The sequence below is a fragment of the Centrocercus urophasianus genome, unplaced genomic scaffold (assembly GCF_019232065.1).
Source record: "Centrocercus urophasianus isolate 14NV4802_14NV808 unplaced genomic scaffold, USGS_Curo_1.0 seq_9, whole genome shotgun sequence".
In the NCBI taxonomy this organism is placed as follows: domain Eukaryota; kingdom Metazoa; phylum Chordata; class Aves; order Galliformes; family Phasianidae; genus Centrocercus; species Centrocercus urophasianus.
Genome location: NW_024885532.1, coordinates 7,925,123 through 7,951,595, shown reverse-complemented (window position 1 = coordinate 7,951,595; position 26,473 = coordinate 7,925,123). Strand labels below are relative to the sequence as shown.

Sequence of the window (26,473 nt, the reverse complement as noted above, 5' to 3'; positions counted from 1 at the left end):
TCTCCAGGCTGAACAGACCTAGATGTCTATGCCTCCCCTAATACAGATCTCCAGATCTCCAGGCCCTTATTTCTATTTGCGGACCTCCACTGATCTCTTTCTAGATGATCCCTACCTTTTTGAACAGAGAGGCTCAGAACTGGACACAGTGTTCCACATGTGCCCCCAACAGCCCAGAGCAGAGGGGGAAGATATCGTCCCTCAACCTGCTAGCCATGCTATGATCTGCAAAACTCAGTAAAGAAGACTTTTAACATTTTATATTCAGATATTTAATCTTTGATAAATGGATTTTCTAATGAACATCTGAGGTTTCCATTTGATTTGCTCAAGATACTGAAATTATAACGATATTTTTGCTTTTTCCCCCTCCCAAGCTTGTGTGCAGTCATGTACACTATTCTACATCAACTTCTGCACTTAGTAAGTATAGCTTTCTCTCTCACTTCTCACAAAGAAGTTCACATTTTGCACCCAAACCAGATAATTTCAACTAAAACCTGCATCTAATTGTAGATGCTTGGAATTTAAATGAAATAGTATGACAAGACAGATCAAAACTCTAAACTTAATGCGATGATGTCATTTCAGTTGAAAACATGCTTATTTTACTCCAAAAATAACGTCTCCTATTTTATTACGTTGACTTATGACATCAGAAGCAATGTTGATGGTACAGCAGTAGAGGCTGAACATTCCCACCAGTATTCCATCACATGTTGTTGCTGTGCGACAAAGGGCAGCAGAGGGGCAGCCTGACAAAATGGCGCCTGATACAGGAGTGCAGATGAAGCAAAGGTGTGTAACTGAATTCTTACATGCAGAAAAAAATGGCACCCACTGACACTCACTGACGCCTGCTGAAGTTTACAGAGACCAAACAGCGGATGTGAGTGCAGTGAAGCAGTGGGTGCATTTCAGCAATACGCAGTCATAGCAGCTCTGAAACAGTGGGTCATCTCCACTGGTACAGATTTTTATGAGCACAGCACACAGGCAGTTCACAGCTAGCAAGAATGCATAGCTAACAGAGGTGAGAAGTAGTTGTTTTGTGTTGAGAAGTAGTGTTTTGTAGCTGAGAATCTGTTCTATCAAATTTTGTCACTGTGCTCTTTGTATCGGTTGTAGTGTCCAAGGAAATAAATAGAAGGCATTCCTTTCGGAGCCACCTATGTATATGTCAGTTTTGTGGCTTACTCTGAATTATTTTCACGAGGATAAATTTTACAACTCAACTGCTGGCCTTTACTAATGCTAACACTTTACCTTTTGTGTTTCAATGTGCTTCTCTAAGATTTCTTGCTTCTTTTTTCTCACATCTTGTTGAAGTCGCAGTGCTTCCTAAAAACATTAAAAAAATACCGAAAGTTTCTGCATTTTGCAAAACAATTTCAGAAGAATAATATACTGTATGTCACAACTGTAAAGTAGTAACTTACAATAACAAGAAAAAACAGTAACAAACTCAACCCTAAAGGCAATATTTAAAGCTGGATCTTGGAAAACAAAGTGTCACCAAAAAAAGTGAAGAACCTAATGATCCTCATTAGCAAAGCTGTATACAATGTAACTTGAAAAGTAAAATATACTACCACAAGATTTACAACATGCAAGAGTTCAAACTTGTAAGGATGGTATCTTGAAAGAAATTGTGAATCTAGCCAATAAATCAACCTCTACAGTACAGTTCCAGACAAAAAAAAAAAAAAAAAACTGATTACCCTCAGAAAAAAATCTATATTGCATTTGCTAAAAACAGAATTGTGGTGATGTGATGAGCAAATCAAAACAAATTGAACCTGATTAATTTGTGATGCACTGCACTCAGAAGGAAAAGTAGGGGACTGCCACAGCTGCTGTGTTCAGGTCTTAACTAATGCTTCTCGAGAGAAAGCAACTGCTTCTTGCTTTCAGATATAGAACGTAAAATCTTAGGTACAAGGATAATAGCAGGAGTCTATAAAGAGCTTTGATACCAGCATATTAAATGAGATAAAAGCAGTGGCAGAAGATGAATTTGCACTTCTAGATCACCAACCTACTATCAAATTTTAAGTGGATTACCATATACAAAGTGTAAGTGCACAACAGCCACAAAAAAGAAACACTAACAAGGTCTGTATGTGTATTCTCAAATACTAACAAATTCTGCTGCGTGAAATGTTAGTTTTGCAATATAGTGTGCAATCATTTTTCTGCAAGGAAAGGGAAGATAAGACAAGGGGACAAATGTTCAGAAAAACTAGGGAGACAAAGAAAGAAGGGAGTGAGTCCCACAAAATCATGTTTTTCGACATGTGCTAGTATATTATAATGAAAATTTCTGAAGACAGGGAACAGCACAAAGAGAAGCAATAATTTGGCATGTCTTCAATGTTTTCTCTCAGAAACAACAACAACAACAAGAAAAAAACAACAGACTACAGGTGTTAAATCAATAATTTCATTCCAAGTGGTTTTCTTGTGTCTTTTGTTTGTTTGTTTTTGGGTTGTTTTTCTTTTTTTGTCATTTTGCAAGCAGTCAGTTTCTTATATTGAAAGCTAAAGGCTGTGATTCTGAAAAACATGTTTTGGGGGGACAAGTACAAAATGAAATCCCCAAATCAGAATTCATCTCTAAAGTATAGACCAATGTCACAACTGACATGCAGCAACAAACCGCTACTTCAAATTATGACATTAGGCTTATATTTGAATATAACTTCATATTTAATTCTTAATATGCAATTTAAATCTAGCCAGATAAATACTGTCCTGTATCTTGTTTTAATGAAGTGTAAGAAGAAAGCCAGAATAGGAGCTTTACTGGCTCTGAGCATCCAAAGCTAGCTAAACTACAATTAGAGCGATTCACTTACGACCAAATTTAAGGCATTTTTCTTGCACTTTCTCTTCAGTATCATGCATAATTAAAAACAGATGCAGGAGAACTATAATTTGGACAATAAAATGCAAAGTCGCATCGTTCTCAGATTTCAGGTGAATACACAACTGTGATCACTAAAAGTACAAAATGCAACAAGAACAAATGGCCTGTTTAACGAAAATAAAGTTCAGTTCCAGAAAGGCTTAAGAGAGAACACTGACTATACTATAACTATGCTATACTGCCTTCTCATTCACAATAGACAGTTCATGCCTCAACATGGAGACTCTGTTTCTGGGAAAAAGAGTTCCACATTCTAAACTATTACAGAGTTTTAAATCTGCTCGTACTGCCTGAACATGCGCTGAAAAAGTAATAAAACAATAATGAATTTTCTTGACCTCTGGAAAGAAACCATTACAGTAAACTTAATCTTGCAACTAATATTACCTATGCTCAAGATGAATATATATAGTGGACTATCTCTAGTGGTCACAAGTTCCCAATCTAGGTCCATTTTATAAAGAAGCATATTTAATTTACCTGTTTTTTCTTCTGTGCTTCATTAGAGTCTAGCACGGAAGTGGAAACAACAGGCAAAGATTTCTGTGCTGCCTTCAAAGCAGCAGGGTTGTACACAGTTTTTGTCAAGCCAGTAGAAGTGGATAAAACCTACAGAAGGAAATCATTTTATTTTTTTTTTGCCAGTGAATTTCAATTTTTTAAAAATAAATGACTGTATAGAAATATCTATGCGTATTTTCTTTTGTCTGTTTTGATGGTATGGAATACAAAAATTTGGTGAAATAATTTTATTTGGAGTTGCTGAAATTAAACAACTTTTGAAGAGGCAGCATAACATCAAATATATAAAAATTCTGAGTATCAGTTTATAAATTCTTTCCAATTTCTTATTTACTTCAAAGTTCAAAAATGTATAAAATTGTATGTACTTGAGCATAATTAAAGAAGCAGGAGATAAAGACTAGCTCAAGAATAAATGATTTTTTTTCCTTTTATTATTTTTAAGTTCAAAAAACAATTTTATATAGCTGCATGAATTTTCTTGGCAAAATTCAACAATTGCAGAAACTAAGGTCCAAAGCAAATAAAATAGCTTCTTTTCATAGGCAGTTTCTGCAAAGTACAACTTGCACCATCAATACGAGGCAAGACATACAGTGAAGTCTTGTACATTGTACAGCAAGGAAGACAGTCCTATGGCCTTACTTATTCCTATTTTGCATATGAATGTTTCTCCATGACTTACTGAGAGCAAAGATGTCTGCTTTACAACCTCTCTAGCATTTACTGTTTACTTCTCTAAAGTACCTGAGGACTTGGAATGTTCTGTTTCTTGCAACATTTCCTAAAATACATTTTGGCCATTGACTGGTATTAAAAAAAATCCTTGATTAAGAGCTGAAGATAGTAACAGCATAATCTTGCCTGCCTTGATAGCAAATCACAACATTTTCAGGAATTAAAAATATCTTATATATGTGGAAAACTAAAAGATGCATGCAGAGTCTACTGGTCACCATGCAGTCCATAAAACAGATACTATGCCAAGAACAGAAGAAACAAAAAGGACAGCCAACATTAGAAAGCCAGAAAAGATCAAGAGATCAGAAGAATAAGAAGGATGCTTCACATAAAAGATTTTCTTGTAATTGTGCTACTATTTCTTCCCCACATATAAGAATCTTGTAGAGTTGGTAGTATAGACAGAAAAAGAAGGAAAAAAAAAAAAAAAAAAAAAAAAAATCAAAGCATGTTATATATTTTAAAAGCTAATATAAAACGATGTAAGCAGGCAATCAAAAGACAGATGAAATTGTTTCAAAACTAATTAAAGCATCTCAACATATGCACATCCCAAACATGTCGTTCCTCTTACAAAGTAGCTTTAAGACAGGTCATATTAAAAAGAGCAGACCAAGTAGAGAACAAAAACAGGGACACATTCCTTTTGCCCTGAACGCTCTTCATGGCAGAATGAACCTCACTTAGTCATCTCCAAAAATAAGAAGAGATGCTATAGCAGATGTACCTGCATTAACTAACAAAGAAGAGCAAGAAGCAACATGTTAACATCCTACATCTTCTAATGTTACTGAAGAGGGAGAACACTGTGAATCTTCACTGTGAATCTCAAATTGCAAATCCCTGTTCAGATTTGAAAAGGTCTCACAATGGCTGTTTCATCACACCTCCCTCCTTCCCTTCCCTCCTTGAAAGGCAAAGATACCTCCTTTCTTTCTGTGAAGTTCTTGTAATTTCCTGCATTCAGCCAGAAGCAGAAAAAGCATCTAGGACGTACCTACATTTTTGACAGCTGTCAATTTCTAATGGTCACAGAGCACTGTTAGGGTAACCTAAGCAAGGCATTCTCTTGCAAAAGAGAAGTAGTAAGTAAAACAAAGTCAAAAAAGTTTCAGAACTCCACTGAAAATGCAAAGGAATCTGTTGCTTCACAGAATTCACAATTCTGTGAAGTCAATTCACAGAACAGCTCAGCAGCTAACCCAAGATAGTCTGGACTGTAAGATACAGTGGAAAAACCTTTTGTAGGATGAATTTATTCTTTGTAGAAAGGTGTTTCAGGATAACTCTTACAAGAAGAGGAGAAAAGGTACTCCCATTCAAACTGAAACAAACTTCCAATTTCTAAAGTAGGTACATATTATCTGTATAAAATGCTGTTCTTCACGATGAATTTAGGTCAACAAGAATCAACAGAATACAGCCAAGAAGCAAAGATCAGTATGTTTAGGTGGAATGCTTAGCTTGGCTTGACACAAATTGAAATGACATCGGTATTTAAAACTAAACATTAACTGCTGTTACATTTGTGTGCATAACACAGCACTGTATTTTTGTAGTTAAGTTTACTGTCAGCATTAACAGATAAACTGAAAAAGGAAAAAAATGCAGCGGATGCTTCACTCATTGTAAGTCAAGCCAATTCAGAATAGAAAAAAGACATAACTAGGCACAGGAATCTCATTACTGGGTAAAACTTGCTGCCTCCCAATGCTGTCTCAAATGAACATTATCAATAATGGGGAAGTCCATGCCCTAAGGTGTTAAATAGGTCCGGAAACCAGCATTATTAACTTTACTACAACAGTAGCAAACTCCAGCAACATTAATAACTGTTCTGAAAATTGCTACCAGTGGGCAAAATATACAACTCATAACTACTGTTCAGATGCACCTCTCACATCTTACCTCTCTTTGTCCTTTCTGCACTGATTAATTTTTACAAGTACTGCAAATGATAAGATCAAGTAAGACAGTAAATGTTTACAGAATCAGCTTTTAGGGAACACACAAGTCCAAAAGTAATTGTTTGGTGGTTTTATGCTTATGTTTTGCATTTAAAAAAAAAAAAAATACCAACATCTACTTGTTAGACAAATGCAGAAATGCATTTCAAAAAAATAACTCAGGATCCTGAAGCATTTCTCATCATTTTTGTGACTGAAAAAATGGATCTACCATATCAAAACAAAGAAAATACAGTTCTGTCCTAATATGTTTACTTACCCTCAGTTAATCTGAGATTCCGTGTATTATATTCCACAAAACTAACCTTTAACAAATGACTTTATTCACACTTCTGAAATAAACTGTATATAAACATAAAGGGTTTCATTATAGAAATAATTCTTTTGGAATTGAATGTGAGAGGAAGGCAATACAAGATATTCTCTTACCTTTTCAGTTGCTGGAGTAACTGGCTTTGACACAAAACCCAGTCTATCCTTCACAGATAATTTAGTCACATTCTAAGAAAACAACATAAAGTTATCCTTCAAATATGTGTACAAATACAATAATTTATGGTTTCCTGTATGATTTTGAATGTTAGGAATTTTGAAAAACAGGTTTACTCAGAAAAGTAAGACAACAAAGTAACACCATGCTGTTGGAAAATGAATTTGCTAACTGAGCACCTACAGAAGCCCTTATAAGTACATATCAGTTTCTGTGTTTTTGTAAGCAGCTATTTGCAGGCATCATTTGCAGGAAATTGGGGTCTGAATTTAAATTCACAAATTCAAATCTTTTGAAAAGAAAAAAGTGCAGTATTCTTCCTTTTCAGAAGGAAAACTGAAGTAGTGGCATAATGCTATTTACAGTACTTCCATGAAAATTTAAAAGCTATTTCATATGTGAGTAATGTACCAGACTCTGACACAATTTGTATTGGTACTACAGCTTTCTTCATTCTTAAGGGTGATGTACAGATATTGAAAACACTTTCAGATAACCATCTGTCTCATGAGTTTAGTTTAACAGATAAGAAACTGAAGGATAGCTTTTAAGTTCTTAAGATAGAAAGTAACTTCAGTTTAAAACCTGAAAACTGCACTTTAATACAATAAAACATTTTTAATCTTGTTTTTTAAACCACGGAACTTAATTTTTCAATATAACTTGGTTAAGAAAGCCAAATATCAGTGCATTTAGGAAAAACTGAGATATACAAATGTTGCTCAATCAAACTATATGCACTTACAAGCACTCAATGCCTATTTACACTGTATGAATAACTTCCATTGACAGACTTACTGGCATATATTTATACACTGCGAACCTATTATAGATAAAGAAATATGTGTGCCTGATTTTTTTTTTTTTTTTTTTTAAATAGATCTTACCTGAGTGACTTCTGTATTGGCACTCTGTGCTTCCGCAGGTTCAATATTACTTGCAGGTACTGGACCTAATCGCTCCTTGACTGATTGTTTCACTACTGGTAAACTTGGCTGTTGAACTAAGGGCTGTATTACCTGTAACACCCCGATCCCAAAAAGAGCACAATGCAATATTAGTAACAAAAGACTACTACATATGCAGTCCAACAAATATATAAAATTCCTGCAACAGCATTTAGATTTACATTTTTTCCTACCAATCAATGGCTTTCCACTTGAGAGCAAATACAAACACATCAGGAGATTTGGAACATTGCACTGACTATAGTGCACACAGCTATAACATTTACTTGGCACATGCAGCTCACAATAGAGTTGCCATTAATTGCATCTACTTAGACTATCTTAAGGGCCATATTAGAAGTAACAAAAAGTGGCCTAAAGCGATTCTCCAATCTATTTTATCAGCCACCTGTAGAAAGGGAAAACAGAAACCTGTATCATAAGCCTGTATCTCACTTTTTACACTGACACATCATTCTTTACCTTCTAAAAGGATGACTAGAAAACTAGTGGGACTGAGGAAATAGAGCAGAGCAGCTCATCTTTGAACATACCATCACTATATCCTGACAGATAACAACTTTTAATTTGAAAAAAATATTAGTTAAATACTTAAGACAAAAACAAAACAAAAGCCCTGATGCTTCTGACCAAGCTTCTCATCCTATTTATGGAAAAAAAAAAAAAAAACAAACCCAAAAACAGAACTAGAGAAGAAACCATTCAGAGGCCACCTAATCCATTCCTTTACTCCAGGGCAAAGTCAGCTATACGTGAAGTAATTTAAAAGAACCTGTACTAACTGTAGCTACGATATCAAATAATAACTTAAATAAAAAGATAAGCTGATGTTCACCAACCCAAAAAAAGCTTACAAATTAAAAATATATATATTTATTCATTCATTGATTTCTTTTGTATTTTGGTATACAAGAACATGAAAGTCCTGCATTCCAAATTTTAAATTTCCTGTTTCCACATTTTCTGTCACTGACCACATGCCTCCACCTTCCACACTAGACTGTGAATTGTAGTTTCTTGACACAAGTACGTGACCAGACATCTGGAGGAACTCTGTCAAACCACCAAGATTTACATGTCAAAGATGGTGCACTGGGAAACTAGTGACTTGACTAAAAACTCCTAAGAATTCTTACAGCTGTATCTTTGTGATTTTGCAAAAATGTCGCAAATATTTTATTTTGAGTAACACACCAAATATTTGGTTTTCAGTACATCTTACACTGTAAGTTGGATGACATTATCAGCAAATAAGGTGATGGCAATGACTTCTCAAGCTATCCTTTTTGAGAGAGCTCATCTGTATTCATGTAAATGATATACTGCACTGCCCTCTTCTGGCTGACTGTATGTAAGGAAAACTTAGTAACTGAGTTACACAGCTTCAGATAAAGTAACAAGGATATTAACAAATGAGAGCTCAAACTCAAACCTAACAGATGTCACTGGGGAGACAGTGAGGTGGGTCTTCATATCATAGAAGTAGTTTTAGTACACAGTACATTTGTTACAAAAAAAAGTGGACAGAAGAAACTATATTGTAAAATGCCCTTTGGTGGGATTGCTCTAGAGAGCTGGATGATGATGACATATGCCATTAAGGACAAGAAAAGAATTAAAAACTTAGAGCAGCAGTTGAAAGAATCTTGTAGTACCCCGTTTATTAAATAATTGTATACAACATCAATATTTCTTCTAGAAAGGCTCTGTCATTTTTTCTTAGTATAGAACATACTGTTCCACACTGATTGCAAATACATTTAAGGCAGGATACAATTAGAAGGGAATTTCTATGCTCTATGCTAACTTGTAATATTCTCCCATCCATGATTTGGGCAAATCCAAGCTGTCCCTTATGTTTTAGTGGAACCACTAGGCACACTAACACACCCAACTTGGCTTGTAACAGGTTATAAATCAAAGCTCCGTAACAGTACTTAAATTCATATTCTTAAAAACTTGTCAATGCTGTAACTAACACTTCACAACCAAGAATAAGTGCTCTACTATGTGAATCAGTCCAAAAATGTAAAATTTTCCTATCTGTTCCCACAAAATTAGGCTAATTTTTGCAAATTCCACTGTGGAAGCATTTCCTCTCCCTCTCTCTCTCTATATAAAATGTATAGATATGTATTTAAAAATATAGACTTATTTGGGTAAAATGAACTCTACCATTATCTTCTATAGCTGTATGCAAGTTGAAGAGGAAAGGAAAACAGACCACAAAGAGCAGCATCTTTAGGAAAAAAATGGAGATTGTCTTCCAAGAAAATAAATCTAACTTTTACTGTCTTAGACTCACCAGAAGAAAAAATAAAGATAAGCCTACATTAGTTAAAGTAAAAAAATACATTGTTCAGACATCAAGCCTCAATTACATAAGATGACACCATAGCTGTATTCTCCTTAAGTCAAACAAGGGTTTTCTTTCAGTACCTCCCAGTCATATTCCTGAATATTCTATCTGAATTCAAAGAAACAAGAATTCAAAGAGCGAATTTAGAAACAAATGCCATCAAGTATTCCATATTGTAGAAGTATTTGGCTTACTTTTTCTACAAACATTTTAAAATAATTTAAGTTTAAAATAGTTTAAAAGCAATTATTTTAAATAAAATTCTAGATAGAACGGTCTTAGATCCTGTACCTTCTGTGGAGTAGTTTGGATTTGCGGTACACTTCCTTCTCGATGCCAGTAGACTTTGATAAAACGATTATTTAATACTGCTTCTGTACTTGATATCGCTTTCTTGGCTTCCTCATGTGTGGCAAACTGAATAAGGGCACCTTCTGGATCACCTTGATATGCAACCTAGGAGTTAAAATAGAAGAACAAAAAACATACAGTATGCAGAATTTTTGTTTGTGTCACAATTACTACAAATCATAGTTCCACAGACTCCAGAGAAGTTTACAATTTAAACCCAATATGGGTCAGCGGATGAACTTTTCCCATTCATGATTCTGCTTGAAACGTCTCGTGTCAAGAAGAAATGTTGAGATTACACTAATAGACTTTAATACGCTTAAATAACAGATCTCAGCAGTCAAACAGAATTTCTAAATGCAAATATGTGTAGCTGTTTCAAAGATGAGGAAGAATCACTGGAATTGAGATAACTGATGTGAACAAATAGTGTCACAGTTAGTATCAGAGCTAAACAAAGTTCAATTTAGTTTTCCTCCTTTGGATATGAACATATTATATCAGATACCTTCAAAGAACAAAATTACATCTTCCAGAAGACGAGCACAGCTGCTAATCTCTGTCCCTCAACACCCTCTTTTTCACATCCTCATCCTCTTCCCCTCATTCCTTTCCTTACAGAACCATACTACCTCCTAGTACACACATATTCACAGATACATATTTATTTAGCCATTCAATAGTTTAAGTGCAATTAAGAGAGATTTCAGCTCCCTAACATGCTCAGATGGGCACAGGAAGTTCACTCTGTTGTATCAGTGTGCACAAAACTACTGTATTGCAGCTCTTCATTCAATCTTTCACTGCAAGCTGGGAAGCGTACATGAAAGCACTACTGTCTGAAACTTCTTGTTGATAAAGAAACACGATGAAAGATCAGGCTGAGTTTTGTATGAAATGCTGACATTACACACAGCCTACAATATGTAACATCAAAGTTAAACCTTCGTTTTTTGGATCTCCTCTGCATCTTTCTCTAATTTTTTGCTCATTTATGTTACTAAATGTCTGTTTAAAAAAAAATAAATAAATAAAAATGCGAGTCAATCAGATACATCAGAAAGTAACCATCAGGGATAAAACACCAGAAAGCAATTGTAACAAAGGGATTGTTTTCTGGATGAGAAATACAGGGTCCCTATAATTAAGATTTACCTCAAAAAATAGAAAGTTCACACTACATCCATACTTATGGAGAAGGAAGAAAGAAAAAACAGTCCAAAAAAATTAAAAGGTTTTACGTAAATTCTGCTAGAAGTCTTATCTGCGAGGAGAAAACTAAACTGCGTTCAAACTTAAATAAGAACTGAAACATTTCACTTCTGCTTCATCAATGACAATTTCATTAAAACAGGGAGATTACGTGTAAGAAACAAGTTAGGAAAATAAAAAGAGCAATTTCAGGAAATTAGTTAAAAAGCACTTGGAATTCTCCTTTTAGTCATTACTGCCAGCAATAAGCCAAAGCATATTTGTCTTCTCTTTGTTGACTCCTACCTGCAAGTTGACCAAATTTCCAAATTTGCTGAAGTGCTCATTAAGTTTGCTGATATTGTTAAGTTCTGGAGGAACTTTCCTCAATTCAAGTTTTGTGTTTTCATTTCCAAACTGTACCTTCTTCTGGAAACCTGGACTATTTGTTCTGTTAAAATTTTGCCTGCAACAAATAAGAAACAAGCTAGAAATCCACACTAAGCTAACAAATACAATGTAAAATTTTATATGCTTACACTGGATTGCACGTCACACAGTCCAGCAGATGAATAAAACCAAATCCCATACAATTTTAGAAAAGCATAGAAGGATACAGTACACAGGCCTCTATATCTGCATCTGTGCTCACTCATACACTCACCATTCCTCACCACAAAAAATCCGTAAAATAATTCATGATATTTTGGTTGTAACTCCTAACTATGCCACAGTAATTCTCTCCAAACGCTGCTGCTTCTCAATCATTCCCCCTGAATCTCTTCACCACCATCACAAATTTCTAATAGTTCTAGGCTCTCCACAACCATGACAATGTCTTAAAATCCCTTCCAACATTTTATCCTAGGTACATCCAGACACTAAGCACCACATTCTATGTGGAATTACATGGCAACTCAATCCAAAATGGCAATGATAAAATTAAAAACTAAATCCAGACATCTCTAATAAGCATCAAAGCAAGGCTCTGTATCTTACAACATTTCAGCTTTCAGAGAGCACATATAATCCAAAGCAAATCTAGCTATCTCTGCAGTGTCTCTGAGAGACGACAGTCAATTATAGTCCTCTCTATAATATGGTTTATTTTAATACAGTCAGTTTATTCACACTTTAACTTGCTTTCAATTTATGTAATTTATATATACTTCAGAATGCAGAAAAGATCTCCACTGAACTGCAACTATTAAGCCAACCTTGTGTTAATGACCACTCACTTGTCAAACCAAGTCTTCTTCGTAGGAACTCCACCATCTCCTGCACCAATTGTTCTTTTCCTGGATTCAGCATCTACCACTATTCTCATACTGCTTTTATTAGGAGGTTTTTCTGTAAACAGATGAAAATGTTAATTTTTGTATTTTCTGTTTGCATTGAATTTGCACTGAAAAAACACAACTGATCCTTGTTCAAAAACTGCATCAAATCTTGGTTGCAGACTGATCTTTTTAATCTTAACTATCAACACATGATAAAAACATCTAATAGCTTTCATTTTGTCCAATTAACAGCATACAAAAGGAACAAAAAAAGGGTGACAGAAAGCATCTGCCTCCATTCGCAATGTCCCATACAGTATCCTGAGGTTTGCACCATTTTTTTCTAACGCCTCCATTCTTCTATTAGATGGCACACACAAAAATGTTTATGATAGGAAACGTAGGATATTCCAGAACCCTGATAACTAGGAACAAGACAGTAGGGTAAAGGGGGAAGGAAGTGGCTCTTTCTGAAGAACAGGAATCATACAGGGGGAGGGGAGGGGGACATTTTATCTGCTGAAAAACACACAAACTAACAATAAGAAAAATTCCCTGTTTAATTTAACTTTTCTTACCTACAGAAGATATTTTAAAAATGCAACATTTTCCAGTATTTGATTATCTGAAAAGTTCTTCAATTTACATTAATGTAAATTGAAATACAAATCTAAATAAAATAAGTACAGCTTTGAGAGCATACCTCTGGGTGGCAGATCCATATCACCTGACGTGAGTCCTATCAAATTTGGTCTTTGAGCATGTACTCTATGTCTATACATAGGTCTAGAAGTGTTTGTTATACTTGGAGCTTCTGGATTATAGCCATCTGTGTCGTACGTTTCTGGTAACAAATAAATTGTCTAATTAAAATAAATTGCAGTTAAAAAAACAAAGGTTGCAAGTGTTATATTTCAACTAATTACAAGAAACAGTTAAAATGGAAAAGTCTGTTGTATAACTACTATCTTAAAAAACAATCATGCTAAGTTATTATTACAATGAAAACACTATTTCATAGTCAAGATTCACATTTCACATGCATTTTCTTTTAATTCTGTCTTGAACTAAATTAGAAAAAAAAGTGTTAAGTAACTGTCATAGTCTAAAAATGATACAATCATCTATATCAACTATGAAATTATCTCTATACACACTACAGTATGAATCAATGTTATTCTATTTAGCAAACCTTGTGGGCAAAGCCTCAGTACTACACCTGCTGTAAAAAGAGAGGGTGGAGCAGGAGGCGGCTGGTGATGAATACCCGTTGTAACAACAGTAGGAACTGAACTAGTTGCTGAATTTGGGGGAGCATCCATGCCAGCAGGCTGCAGTGGGGGAAGTGGAGGGGGTGGTCCTGAGGAAAAGAAAAACAATGTATTTGTGTATTATCCACTATACTTACTTTATGCTCAACTAACTCATATGGAAATTGATCTAAAATGTTCTTAAGACTATAAAAACAAAATAAAACAACACTAATTCCTATGAAACCATCTCCACTGGCAGAAGGCTCTTAACTCAGATCACAGACAAAAGCATTTAAATACTCAACATACTTTTTTTTTTTTTTTCTTCTGTATACTACAATCTCATTCCTAGCCCAGTATTTATTTTCACCAACAGTCTTTAAAGCTGCATAAAACTTCCTCGGGGAATCAAATTCATTAGTATCATCATAGTAATATTGAGCTTATTTCTACAAAAGGTAATGTGACTCTTCCAAAGATAAACAGTCAATGCTGGCCTTCAAAGTTATTATTGGTAAAACGCATGTGTAAAAAGACACAAAATCATGTATCTGGATATCTCAGACAGATCTGTAAACATTAAATGAGGCAGAACTGATCATCCCAGCAAGACAGTTACTCTCTGTAATAAGCAAAATAAAGAAATTCTTAAGTAAAGATACTATTAACTGAAAATCAAGTTTAAAAACCTTACAAGTACTATCAAATGCCAATTATTCTTAAGTAGTTTTACCAAGTGGAACATTTAAGCTAATTAAAAGGAAAAGAAAAAAGAGATAGGCACATAAAATTGACATATCACACAGTTTTTAAATCATGTAAGTGACATGAACACTAAACTGCTATTTAAAAAATGACAGCTAGGACACAAGTCTTCAAATAATTTTCAGTGCTTGAGTCAAAGCATTTTCTAATGAATGAATAAATACACAGGATAATTTTGTTTAGGTTCCAAATTCATGACAAATGATGTTTTTATTTTTAGGTGTAAACTTAAAGCAGTCATGAATTCTCATTAATTTTAGTACCACAAATTAAATGACCAGCAGCTGTTTGTTTCCAGGGTTTTCTCTTCTTCTCTAATACTAGTCATTTTATACAATTTCTCCAAGTAAACTCAAGGAGTTGAGTTTTGCTATGCCATGCTGTGCTTTTGCGTAAACATGACTGAAACGTTATTTCTTATTCAAGATTCACACTTTATATGCAAATTGTACAACCCAAACTGCAACAACTGTCACAAAAAACAACACTGAGATCATCGTACAGTTTTTTTTAAAAACATAACTAACATTCTTAAAACACCTTTTTGCACTGCGTGTTTTGTTTGTTTGTTTCCTGAAGTACCTGTTACAGGTGGAAGGCTAGGTGGTAAGGGGCCTGGTGGTGGTACTGGAGGTCTAAGGTTAACAGGAGGAGGACTCAGAATTGGTGGAGGGGGAGGAAGTCCAGGAGGAGGTGGTCCTTCAACAACAGGGGGTTGTGCTGGAAAAGGCAGAATGCCAGGAAGATTCACATCTTCTACCACTACTGGATCGCTTCCATGATCAAAAGGGCACATATCTCCTCTCATACAGAAACCCTTTTCTGAAACATCAAAAACAAAGAGAATTTTTAGCATTCAAGAGCTTTACGTACAGCTTCACGAAATGTTACAGAGAAATTGAAAAGTTAAAGAAAAATATTAATTCCACAGAGGGACACTACAAAATGTGAAACTGAAGACAGGAGAAGCATGCTGCAATAAGCTATCCAGTAAAGATTAGAGGACAGCTGTATCATAGCTTCCCAACAAAGTACTGTTTGCTTCATACACAAAAACTGGAAATAACAAGCTGCTGTACAGATGATCTTTTAAAGATACAAAGTTTCAGCCATGCTTGGAGATGTTATTTTCAGAGGTATATCCATCTGCACGGTCTGAACCTTTCCCAGAATTCTGTAGAGCTATAGACAACACCACAACTCTGCAGCTCAACTTGCGTTAGAAGGAAACTTTAAAACAACTGCACTTTTACAACTATGCGTTCTCATGAGTGACACCTGCAAAACTGAGACTATTTTCTTTAAAAACAAACAAACAAACAAACAAAGCCCCACACGTTACTATTTTAATCAATGTTCTGAATATAAACTGACTTAGATCTCAGACTTGTGATACACAGAAGGAAAAAAAGCCTCAGAAAAATACATTGGGGGAAATCATATCCTGTTAAGAGGTTGACTGGGTGGATTTAGCTAAGTCAGCACAAACTGCAGTAGTCTCTTCCACTGATAAGACATGGAAAAAGACAGCATAAGATCTAGGTAAGCACAAAAAAGTACTGAATTTTAAGAAATATCTTAATATCTTTTTTAATCTGTAAAAAACAGTTTAACATTGAGTCTTCTAGAAACTTAATCTCTCTTAGACAGGATGGAATAAAATCAATAATTGATGACATCAGTGAGGCCCTAATTATGACCAAAACAATCAAATATAATATTTGGTTTAAACAGATAAAACTCCACTAGTATTTATATAAAAATCAATAAATATCCTTTATCCATACAAAATAAACCTAATAAATAGAAAGAAAACACAGAAGAACTAACAAAAATATCTAAAAGGTAAGTCCTTAAAGAGTGGGATAAATATGCATTCAAAAATTATAGAAAAAAAAAAAAAGCAGTATTAAGGAAGAATGTGAAAAATAAAAAGACCATTATCTTTCAAGAAAGGAGCCTGATTACAGCTGCAGCAAGCAATTAAAAAAAGCCTGGACTTACCGTCATAATCTCTACAGCGCTTCTTTGGCAGTGGAGGTCTTCCATAGGAGTTGTGGTCCAGCTGCTCTTCATGGAATTCTGACCAGCTTTCAGTAGTGTTATTTCCATGATGAGCAGGAGCAATAACAGTAATAGTGCTGCTCAGTGTAGGGACAGGATAGTGGCCAGATGAAATATTTGTTACAGAAGAAACTGGAGTATAATTGTTTTCTAATGGATCTGTTCTATCCATATCGTATTTTGGCTTTCCCAAATCCCTTTCTGAAAAGAAGAGGGGAAAAAAAAGTTAATTGGATGATTGTGTACATTTTCACCAGAAACACTGAAAGCATTAAGTTTATTTACTCAAAGTCAATAAATCTCAAAATATAAAAATAGTAACTGGAATGTTCTACTCATTGCCCAGAGCTGAGCCTCCACAATTACAGCTGTTTATTAATTGACTGAATGGAGTCCTGAGCAACATATTCCAGTTTGTCTGGTTTGAGAACAGTTAATAGATTAGGACTAGATGTTTTTCAGTGGCCTCTTCCAGCCTCAACTATACCATGATTCTACATTCCCAGGTTTTCATAGAATCATAGAATGCCCTGGGCTGAAAAGGATCTCAAAGATCATCTAGTTCCAACCTCCCTGCCACAGGCAGGATTTTTAATCAGGAAAAAAAAAAAAAAGGAATCTTAAAATTACACAGTCAACCACCAGGGTACACTGTACCCATAATAAAACAAAGTTTAATTAACTTCAAGCACAGTAGATCATCTGTAGCAATCCATATATTCTAACTTCATTTGGAAAGCTACCTTCAATAAAGGGAAACAACAACAAAAAGTAATCACTACTTGAAGGTATCATGGAAGTGATATATCTTTAATGTTTCAAGACACCGTATTACTGCTGCAGCTTCCCGTTGTTAATATTCATTCCGTCTGCATCCAAACGCACGCACTGAATCGATACAAAGTCTTGTCATGACTGGAGAAGTAATAATACTTGACAGGTGTGGAAAACTACTGGACATATATAACAGCAGCATGATTTGTTACTCTAAATACATACTAACTACTCCCTTTGTTTTCTAACCTTACTATCAATTAAGTAACAAACAAAAAGATCAAGACATGATGTAAGCTAGCAGACTCAAACAACAGCACATTAAAGAAATATTAATAAAAATGTCCTAAAAGTGGCAGACAAGTATGGGTAAAGCAGGCATTTCCTTATGCTTTTAGAAACAGGAAAAATGCTTTTACTGCAGGATACTAACTGTAAGAAATTACAATTGTAGTAAAATTAAAATAGTAGAAGTAAAATTCCTTAAAATAAGATTTAATCACATTGCAATATAATTATAGAATTTACAAAATAAGCTGATTGAATAATTTATGTTTGCTAATTTTCAGGAGCTCTGCATTCCTGCTTGTAAGACCACGTTAGCAAAGCCATTCACAAAGAAAAATAATAAATAGGAGATCTACACAGTAATATTTTAACTTCTGTATTCTTTATGTCAGGATAAAGAGATCATACAACTCTTAATGCAGTTTTTTAATTTATCAGTAACAACTATAAGGGAAAAGCATTCATTTCAGATGAAAAAGCTTTAAAAAGAAGCTTAATTTGAAGAGCAAAACTACTGTACTGAATGAAGCCTTAAGTCCTATATGTGTGTTAATGCACATATTTACTATAGTAGTTTCAGCCTCTTCCCAAGACACCAAAGAGGGAACAACACAAAAAGAACAGACTTGTACTCTGCTGTTTAACAAGCAATTTGCTGACAAACTGGTAGTTTCCACCAGCCCTACCTCTGTAGGCGAGTATTAATTCCTGCATATTCTGATATCAGATACTGAGTTTCCCTAGAACTTAAGAAAATGCAATTAAATTGGATTTTTCTGCCTTTTCTGCCTGTCTCACAACATTTAGAAGTGGCCAACACAATCAAAGGTAATAGAGAAGAACTGTGGGAAAGAAGGGAAAATAAGAACTGAGACCATAGTCACATAAGCTTTATATCCACAGTAAACAAAGCTAGAAGCTAACCATAAAACAAGAGCATCAATGGAAATTTTAGTACATCTTGAACAGTGTTTTAGTCTAGTGTCTAGATTTTGTAAGCAGCATTCACCGTATTTTAGAGACCAACTGTTGGTACCTCTGCTTCGTGTTCTACTTCGGCTTCTGCTCCGGTCTCGATCCCTGTCCCGAAGTCTCTCTTTGCTCCAACTCCTACTTCGACTCCTGCTGTAGCTTCGACTTCTCCCTCTTCTTCTGTTGTATCGATCCCTGTAGGAATCTCTTCTGGGAGGATTTCGGTCGTAATCTCTCTTCCGAGAACGTTCATCTTTTTTCCTTTCATCGCGGCTTCTAAACATGCAATTTTGCCTATTGTTACTTACAGAAATTAAAAATCTAAAAATACAGCAATGGTAAATGACATAGAAGGCAAAAAACTACAGTCCTTCCTTTCTCATCAAAATACTTTTATGATGTTTATGCATCTTACTTTCATCATCCCGAACATTTTTAAATGTAAAAATATTGATTTCGCCCCAAAATGCACCTTCTGCACATTGAAAATATTAAAAAGATCAGCTGAACAGAAAATTTCTTAATTAAAATTACAGCTATTCAAACTCAACAGTGTGCAGAGTAAGTGTTGTAATTTAAATTACAAATCTAACATTAAAAATCCAAAAAAGTCCAAAGTAATAGTCATAAGCTTACAGACAGTTTACACAGTTTCTTGTAACACATACTATAGGTTTAAATATATTTGCATAAGAGCTGCAACTGTTTTATACTTACACTTTTATAACTGTTTATATACTTAATAGATGACTATAGGTAAAGGAAATATTTATAATGTCATAAAAATCCAAATCTCTCCAATTAAAGATATAATACAAGAGATTAAGAAAAATTTATTACCTGGTATCTCTGTAGCGCGAACTTGACTGAGGAGGGCTGTGATTCAGTCTTCTGGAGAACTTCTTTTCTCGCTCTTCCTCTTTAACTATCTGAATTTCAATTATATACGTTAGATCAAAGCATCAGTACACTATACTAAAGACTGCTGAACAACCAAATAAATACAGAAATCTCAAATACTGAACAAAGTCTGCAGCAACAGCTGAAGCAGAACAAGATTTTTACTTCTAATACAATAACACAGTAAATTTCAAATTTCTGAGAATATTCAGAACACCGTTCGAGAGAAGATAAAGAAGCATAAGAAATGTTTATTTTGCTACATTGAAAATACATCTACTTTTGGTACAGGTGGAGAAATCCATATCGAGGTACAGTGAATGACTTGGGTGCACAAGAATGTTCCATGAGTGGCATAATAGTGTCTTTTCATCAGGTCACCCTGTTGACACAATGGTTAAACACTCCAAACCAAACCTACACAGCTGTTGATAAAGGGCTAACCTACTCTTCTCTGGGTCATAGAACCATACAAACACCAGTGCCAGAACATCTCTAGGATCAAGGAGCTGAAGGAATGAGGACTGTCATTTGGAATGGCAAATTAAAAGGGCAGCATTAATTAGAGCAGTCTCCTGAGCAAAGAACTAATGCAGGTTGTACCACACATTCTACAGCACCCAGAAACTCCATTTCCATTTGCACAGTCAGAACCATTTTGATTTACTCAGGAAATTGTATTATTGATGAGCTTATGTTCAGAAACACTATGCTCAACATATGAGGCATGAACCGCCAGACATTTTAAAGCTGCAGAGCAAATTCTGAGACTAAACTTGAGACTGTTAATAAACACACATGATGAAGTTGAACCAAAAAAGTAAGCCACGGGAATGAAGAAAAAAGGAGCACAGGTAAAATAATGTCAGTGCTTACCTCTTCTTTTTTTGTCTCTTTCTCCTGGTGCTGAAAGAACTCTACTTTTAGGCTTCCTGATGATGGCTGTTCTGGTGGAGGTAGATAGCTTTTTGTATTCACAGCATCAAACAGTTTTTCCACAAATATCTGAGTTTCTAAAAGTAAAGAATAAAAATAAATATTCAACATTTAAAACTAATATTTGCTTTTAAAAACTAATAAAGTTCACCTAAAAGTTAAAACAATTATTTGCACTTTTTTTTTTTTTTTTTTTTTTTTTTTAAAACACTTTGCTTCTATACTTGGTATTTTGAAAGGACTTTTAAAGGTCAAGAAACATGTCAATAATGACAATGTTTCAAATAGGCATTCAATTGCAGTATTTTTGGTATCTTTTTATCCACCATCTAGAAGAACATTTTTTAATATATAGAGAGATTCTTCTAAGTCAGGCAGTAATTCTTAACATTCTTAATTTTCTTCCAGGAATAAAAACAGAACCTATAAATTGCACTATACACCTGTGGCTTTGTCTTTTTTTTTTATGTTTTATTCCTTCGTGCACATTGAATTACATACCTCCAAGTAAGAAAGCTAAGAAATAAACACAGGATTCTACATTAAAAGTTTGACTTTTCACTCAAAATTAAGAGTCACAACAAACATCATACCTTTCTGAAGAAATACATCCAGCTGATCAACACACAATGCTTTCAGCTCCTTTTCACTTTTATCCTTCTTCACCAAAGCCAGAACATATTTAGCTAGGGCAGATGGATCTGCATCACATCTGCAAACAGATTAACAAAAACACACAGAAGAAATTAAATTATAAAACTGAATGTGTGAAACCGGTATCACCAATTTCATATAGAGAATCCAAATCGTTCCTTGTAAAGTAATTGAAAAATATCCACGGCTATTCTCTAAGAATGAGCCCAGAGATGAAAGATCACTAACCATCACATTTTTCTCCAGAGAAGTGATTCCCTAGAAATGAGATTTCCAAACAATACTTCACAGATCATTTCAAAGCAAACTAGAATGAACTATTTAGGGTAAAACGGCTTCAACTGCCTAATAGTCCTGAAGAATAATAAAAGCTACAAGAAGTACTTCCATAATTTCTCGATTATGAAATCAGTGAAGATAGATCTGTAGTACTGAGCAACTCTTAATGGTGTAAAGTTAGCCTACGTAATTAGAAATGAAAACAGTAATACAGCAGAAGTGATGCTACTGAAATGAAAAGGAAGATCTACCATATCCACACTGATGATGTGCTGCAGACAGAGAGGTGGTCTGAGTGATGAACAAAGTTAATACTACCATTTCAGTAATAGTTTTAAGAAACTAATGAGGAAAGACAATTGCACTGATGCTTCCTAAATGTACATTCTCTGTATCAAAAATAACTGTGAAATGAGTGAAATTAAAATATACTCAGGGGGTTGCAATGAATTTAAGTATTATATAAACACTGTTCCAGTGAATAAGACCACAGTGACTGAACAGAATAGAACAGCTACTCCCAACCTATTCTACATTAATACAAATGAAATTTCAGCATTGAGATTTAATTAAAATTCTTACTGCTGATAACTTAAATGACACGTGTTTTAGGCCCTAAAAGCACATCCTCCACAATATCATACATATCAACTACATAATTCCTTTCCTCAAAGAAGCTACCTCCAGTGCCACATCCTCCACACAAACATATCCATTAAGCAAAGGAAGCAGATCTGCCAGCATCTGTCTTAAGTAGACCCTAAGGATACCCTGGGATCAGAATAGTGCTCTCTAACATTAGAGGTCAAAGCTTCAAACATAACTCCCTACCCTGCAGAAAGCAGGCAACAGCAGTATTTCAAGCTGCAGAAGCAATGTGAGCTGTTAGGGGACACAGCACAATTTTCTGTATTAGCCTGCTTTATTCATAGATATAGGAGATGGGAGTTTACAATCATTTTCAACTCCAAAAGAATCTGCACGCACAAAACCAGCAAACTGCACAAATTGTAAGCTGCCAACTGAGTAACAGGCTGCACAAAGACTGAAAATCCTTCAGAAAACTTTTCTTCCAAGCATCACACCTGGTTTACCCTAGTTCAGATTTAATAACGTTTGCCTACAACAAGAATGCTGCCCAAGCACCAAGTCACCTCAGAAACAAGACCATCACTTCATGCATCGAGACTTCATACACACACTGCTAGCACAAGAGCACATCACCCACCCAGACCATCTGGAAGCCCACGTCTAACGGCTGTCTGTCCAATGAGGCAGCTGGCAGTGAGGGGACTCATCCAAGAGAGCCCCAGAGGGCCTAAATTCTACCACTTCTCAACTTCCGAATTTGAGAAAATTCTAAGATTATCTGACTTCCATGTCACTACACAGGATTTGCATTCCTTTCCAAGTTTAAAGCTGGATGACGCCTCAGAAAATTATAGCGCTATTTTCATTTTTTCTACCAACAGTTATAAAAGGAAAGTAATTTGGAGAGGAGGGGAAAATTTTCATGATAATCCTTTTTGTTGTTGTTGCTGTTTCTGCTCTTCACAAATATGAGGTAAAATATAAGCTGAATTTTTATTTGAATTCCCACCATTTTTTTGTAACACAAAGTTAGAATGCGTCATGACACGCGTGCATCCGTAACCACTCAGCGAACAACAGCAACAAAAAACAGGAGTTAGTCAAAGAAGTAAAAAGCCACAAATGTCTGTTATTGCAGTTTATTAAATCTCCTGCTGCTAGGGTAGTGACTATAAGACAGCTTCACATTCAACTTAAAATAATTCCTTTTCCATAAGCAGGATAGAAAACACAAACTCTTGTCTGAAAGCCATCTCGATTCCAAAAGCTCTAACACTAACACACACTACATGCATACAGTCAGTGCTTTTCTCTCCTCGTCCCTCACGGTAACCTCAGAACATCATTCCATGCACTGAACTAACTCCAAAACACTCCCAAGAAAATATCCCCAATAAAAATGCACATTAATTTCGAAAAGACAGAATCACCTTCTCGTGTGGCACTGTTTTATAATTTGTCATCCCATTCTTGGTAATACCACATATAAACAATACATATGTACTAAGTTCTAACATTACTATTCAGTATATAAGCACTGAAATTCCCCTATACATAAACAGGAGAGCTTACTTGCTGCTAAAGTAAAAACAAGCAATTATTTTTGGTCATTCAAAAAAAATTTTTTTGAGAAATATTAGCACAGATGAATTACTTCATAATGCATTTTGTAGTAAATAAGATGGAGAAAATCTTTTCATAAATGAACAGCATGCTAGCTATTTCAGATACATTTACAGTACATGTACAGTAAGTTTATAGCAAGATCTTTCCTTGTCACTGGTTTTCGGTGGGTTTTTTCCCCCCACAAGATGATGGAAAAATTATTTTGCTAGCTACATGAATTGGTGGAAGAGAGGAACAAGAGATCACTTCACAAAAACAAATGTTTTACTTTACAAAACAAAAAAAGTACTTTCCTGTGGATACAGTCTTCTGTTTTCTAGCTATTAAGAGTTCTGGGGGAGTGCTGCTTTCACTAAAAGCAATTCCTTCAGACTTTCTCACTAGCAACAGAATTCTGAAATACTGCATATAAAATCTCCATCCTCAGTTCTGTCAAAATCTGCCAGGTTGGATTACGGGAGGCTTGCTTGTATGCAGTATGTACATTCTCTAGTTTAACTACCTTTTCTTACAGAATGGGAGTCTTTGTGTGTAAGTACACACAATATACTTGCAGTATCTTTATTGTGCACACATGAATGTTTCATCCATTTTGAGCTAGTTTTTTAAGTCTTCCTAAGCTCTTTGACTTGTATCTTACACTCTTATAGATGACAATGCTTTATTAAGCAATGGCTTTTAGGAAGGAAAGGCACCCATGCTGCAGCAGCTGAATATACTATGAATATGCAGTATGAAGGATCCATCATACAGCATACAGCCTTCTTATACACTAAGAAGTTCAACATGAGGAAGTGACTGTTTAAAAAAAATACCAAAATGAGACTACTACCTACAAATATCAAATAGGTTAAGCAGCACTTCAAATTTTACAATAAATTTATACTTCACTTACAGCATTCACTGAGTATTACACATTTTTAATTGCTAAGCTTGAACCCTTAGCTTAACCTGAATATGGTGCAGGACATCAATGACCTCAGAAAAAATCAAATACATGCAGTAAAAGTCTGACAAGATCAGATTCAACTTCATTGTTATGCTAACATTTGGTTACTAGAAAAACATTCACATGCATTTAAACAAGCAAAATAACATTTCTCAACTTTAAATCTTCTACCCATGTTCCTTCAAGTTTTCATAGGCCTCTGCTAAACACACAACAATAATCACATAAATTTCTCATTGTTTTTCTAAAATGAGCAATCAAAGTAAGTGCACTGCTGTAAGTAATCTGAGCCAACTGCCACTGCATCTGAGTGCCTGCTGCAATTAAACAACACAGCACATTTTCTTACGCCCACTTTCTAGGTGCATGATCTTGATCAGAAACACCAAACGTTTTTACCCCTGGCAATACTTTTCTGCAGAGACTAATACATTAGTCAAACACAGTGTGACTACTGCTCTGTGAGACAACAGAGATTGCTCTAGAAATCCTGCTCTAGTAAACACTACCACCACTATTCAGGCATACATGGACAAAAACTCTTTCTAGAATTTTACATGTTCTTCAAGGAACGATCTGGATACCTCTAACCACTGGAAAAAGAGTTTCAGAAAGTAAGGTCATGTTCAATCAAACATTCTGCTCCATGCAAAAGCAGGAGTTCACAGCTACAATAAAAAAAAAAAAAAAAAAGAAAAATCAAGGAAAATTTCCAAATCCATTGTTTCCAATCTCATTCAGTTTTGCTGAAATTATTCCAAATCACCATTTTAAACAAAGAAAAAGCAGCACAAGAAAACTAAACATGTAGAACTAAGTTTAAGCCATAAGATTTAAGCACTGAATATTCAGGAATGCATAACTTGGTTGAAAAAAAAGAGTTCCTTCTGTCTAGCCTTCCCTCCCCTCATTTCAGTTTTAATTTAAAGCTGTAAGCTTCAAATTAAGATTAAATCTAATTCTTTATAATTCTTTAAGCAATATTCAACCTATCAGTTTTCAATACAAATTCAGTGAGCATGTAACACATGAAAGATGCCCGTAGAGAAATGTTACTGGTGTAGTCAGCTGTACGTAAACAAAATCTCTTACTAATAAAGCTTATACCGACTTAGTGTAAGACTATAGCAAAACAGCTAGAAGTAATTCAGCAAAGCTAAATCAGCAAAATACCTTTGTACATGAATATGGTATAACCATTTTATAACACATGGAGTAGCAATACACAATAAATGTCTCCCCAAGTGGTAAGAAAGAATAAACAAATGTTGACTACACTTACGATGTATTTTTCTAGGTTAGTGTGTTTAAGCAAAGTCTACTTACTCTCTGGTGACAACAGTTGGTTCTTCTATGTTCCAGAGGGAACAATCTTTAAGTGGTGTTTAACTGTAGGTTACCTAATCATTTTACCCACACAACAGCACAATTTCCCAAACTGCACCTATCCAGCTGTAATCTGACAGTTTTCACAAGGTGAACACTGTTACTCACAGCAGGGGAGGAAGGTGGGGGACAACTGGGGAAGAGAGAGGAATGAGAAACTTGCATCAAGTCTCCCTGTAACCTACAGTTAACAATCTAATGCCTAGAATCTCAATCTAATGCCTAGAATCTCAATCTA

At 35.0% G+C, this 26,473-nt stretch overlaps 1 protein-coding gene across 3 annotated transcripts in view; it reads right to left on the bottom strand.

The window, feature by feature from the left end:
- The window catches only part of RBM26 (RNA binding motif protein 26), a 50,070-nt gene that overhangs the window by 17,533 nt on the left and 6,064 nt on the right, over positions 1 to 26,473 (bottom strand). Inside the window, exons 2-16 of one of the 3 annotated variants that reach the window (XM_042838784.1) lie at positions 21,344 to 21,462; positions 20,691 to 20,827; positions 19,755 to 19,843; positions 18,979 to 19,190; positions 16,821 to 17,081; positions 15,399 to 15,638; positions 13,991 to 14,158; positions 13,502 to 13,642; positions 12,757 to 12,868; positions 11,825 to 11,984; positions 10,268 to 10,432; positions 7,537 to 7,668; positions 6,589 to 6,660; positions 3,410 to 3,538; positions 1,267 to 1,341 (exon numbers count right to left, since the gene is read on the bottom strand). In XM_042838784.1, coding sequence (XP_042694718.1) covers positions 1,267 to 1,341; positions 3,410 to 3,538; positions 6,589 to 6,660; positions 7,537 to 7,668; positions 10,268 to 10,432; positions 11,825 to 11,984; positions 12,757 to 12,868; positions 13,502 to 13,642; positions 13,991 to 14,158; positions 15,399 to 15,638; positions 16,821 to 17,081; positions 18,979 to 19,190; positions 19,755 to 19,843; positions 20,691 to 20,827; positions 21,344 to 21,462 — 2,212 coding nt within the window. The remainder of the gene's footprint in view (positions 1 to 1,266; positions 1,342 to 3,409; positions 3,539 to 6,588; positions 6,661 to 7,536; positions 7,669 to 10,267; positions 10,433 to 11,824; positions 11,985 to 12,756; positions 12,869 to 13,501; positions 13,643 to 13,990; positions 14,159 to 15,398; positions 15,639 to 16,820; positions 17,082 to 18,978; positions 19,191 to 19,754; positions 19,844 to 20,690; positions 20,828 to 21,343; positions 21,463 to 26,473) is intronic. The other 2 variants (XM_042838785.1, XM_042838786.1) reach the window with 2 other exon arrangements.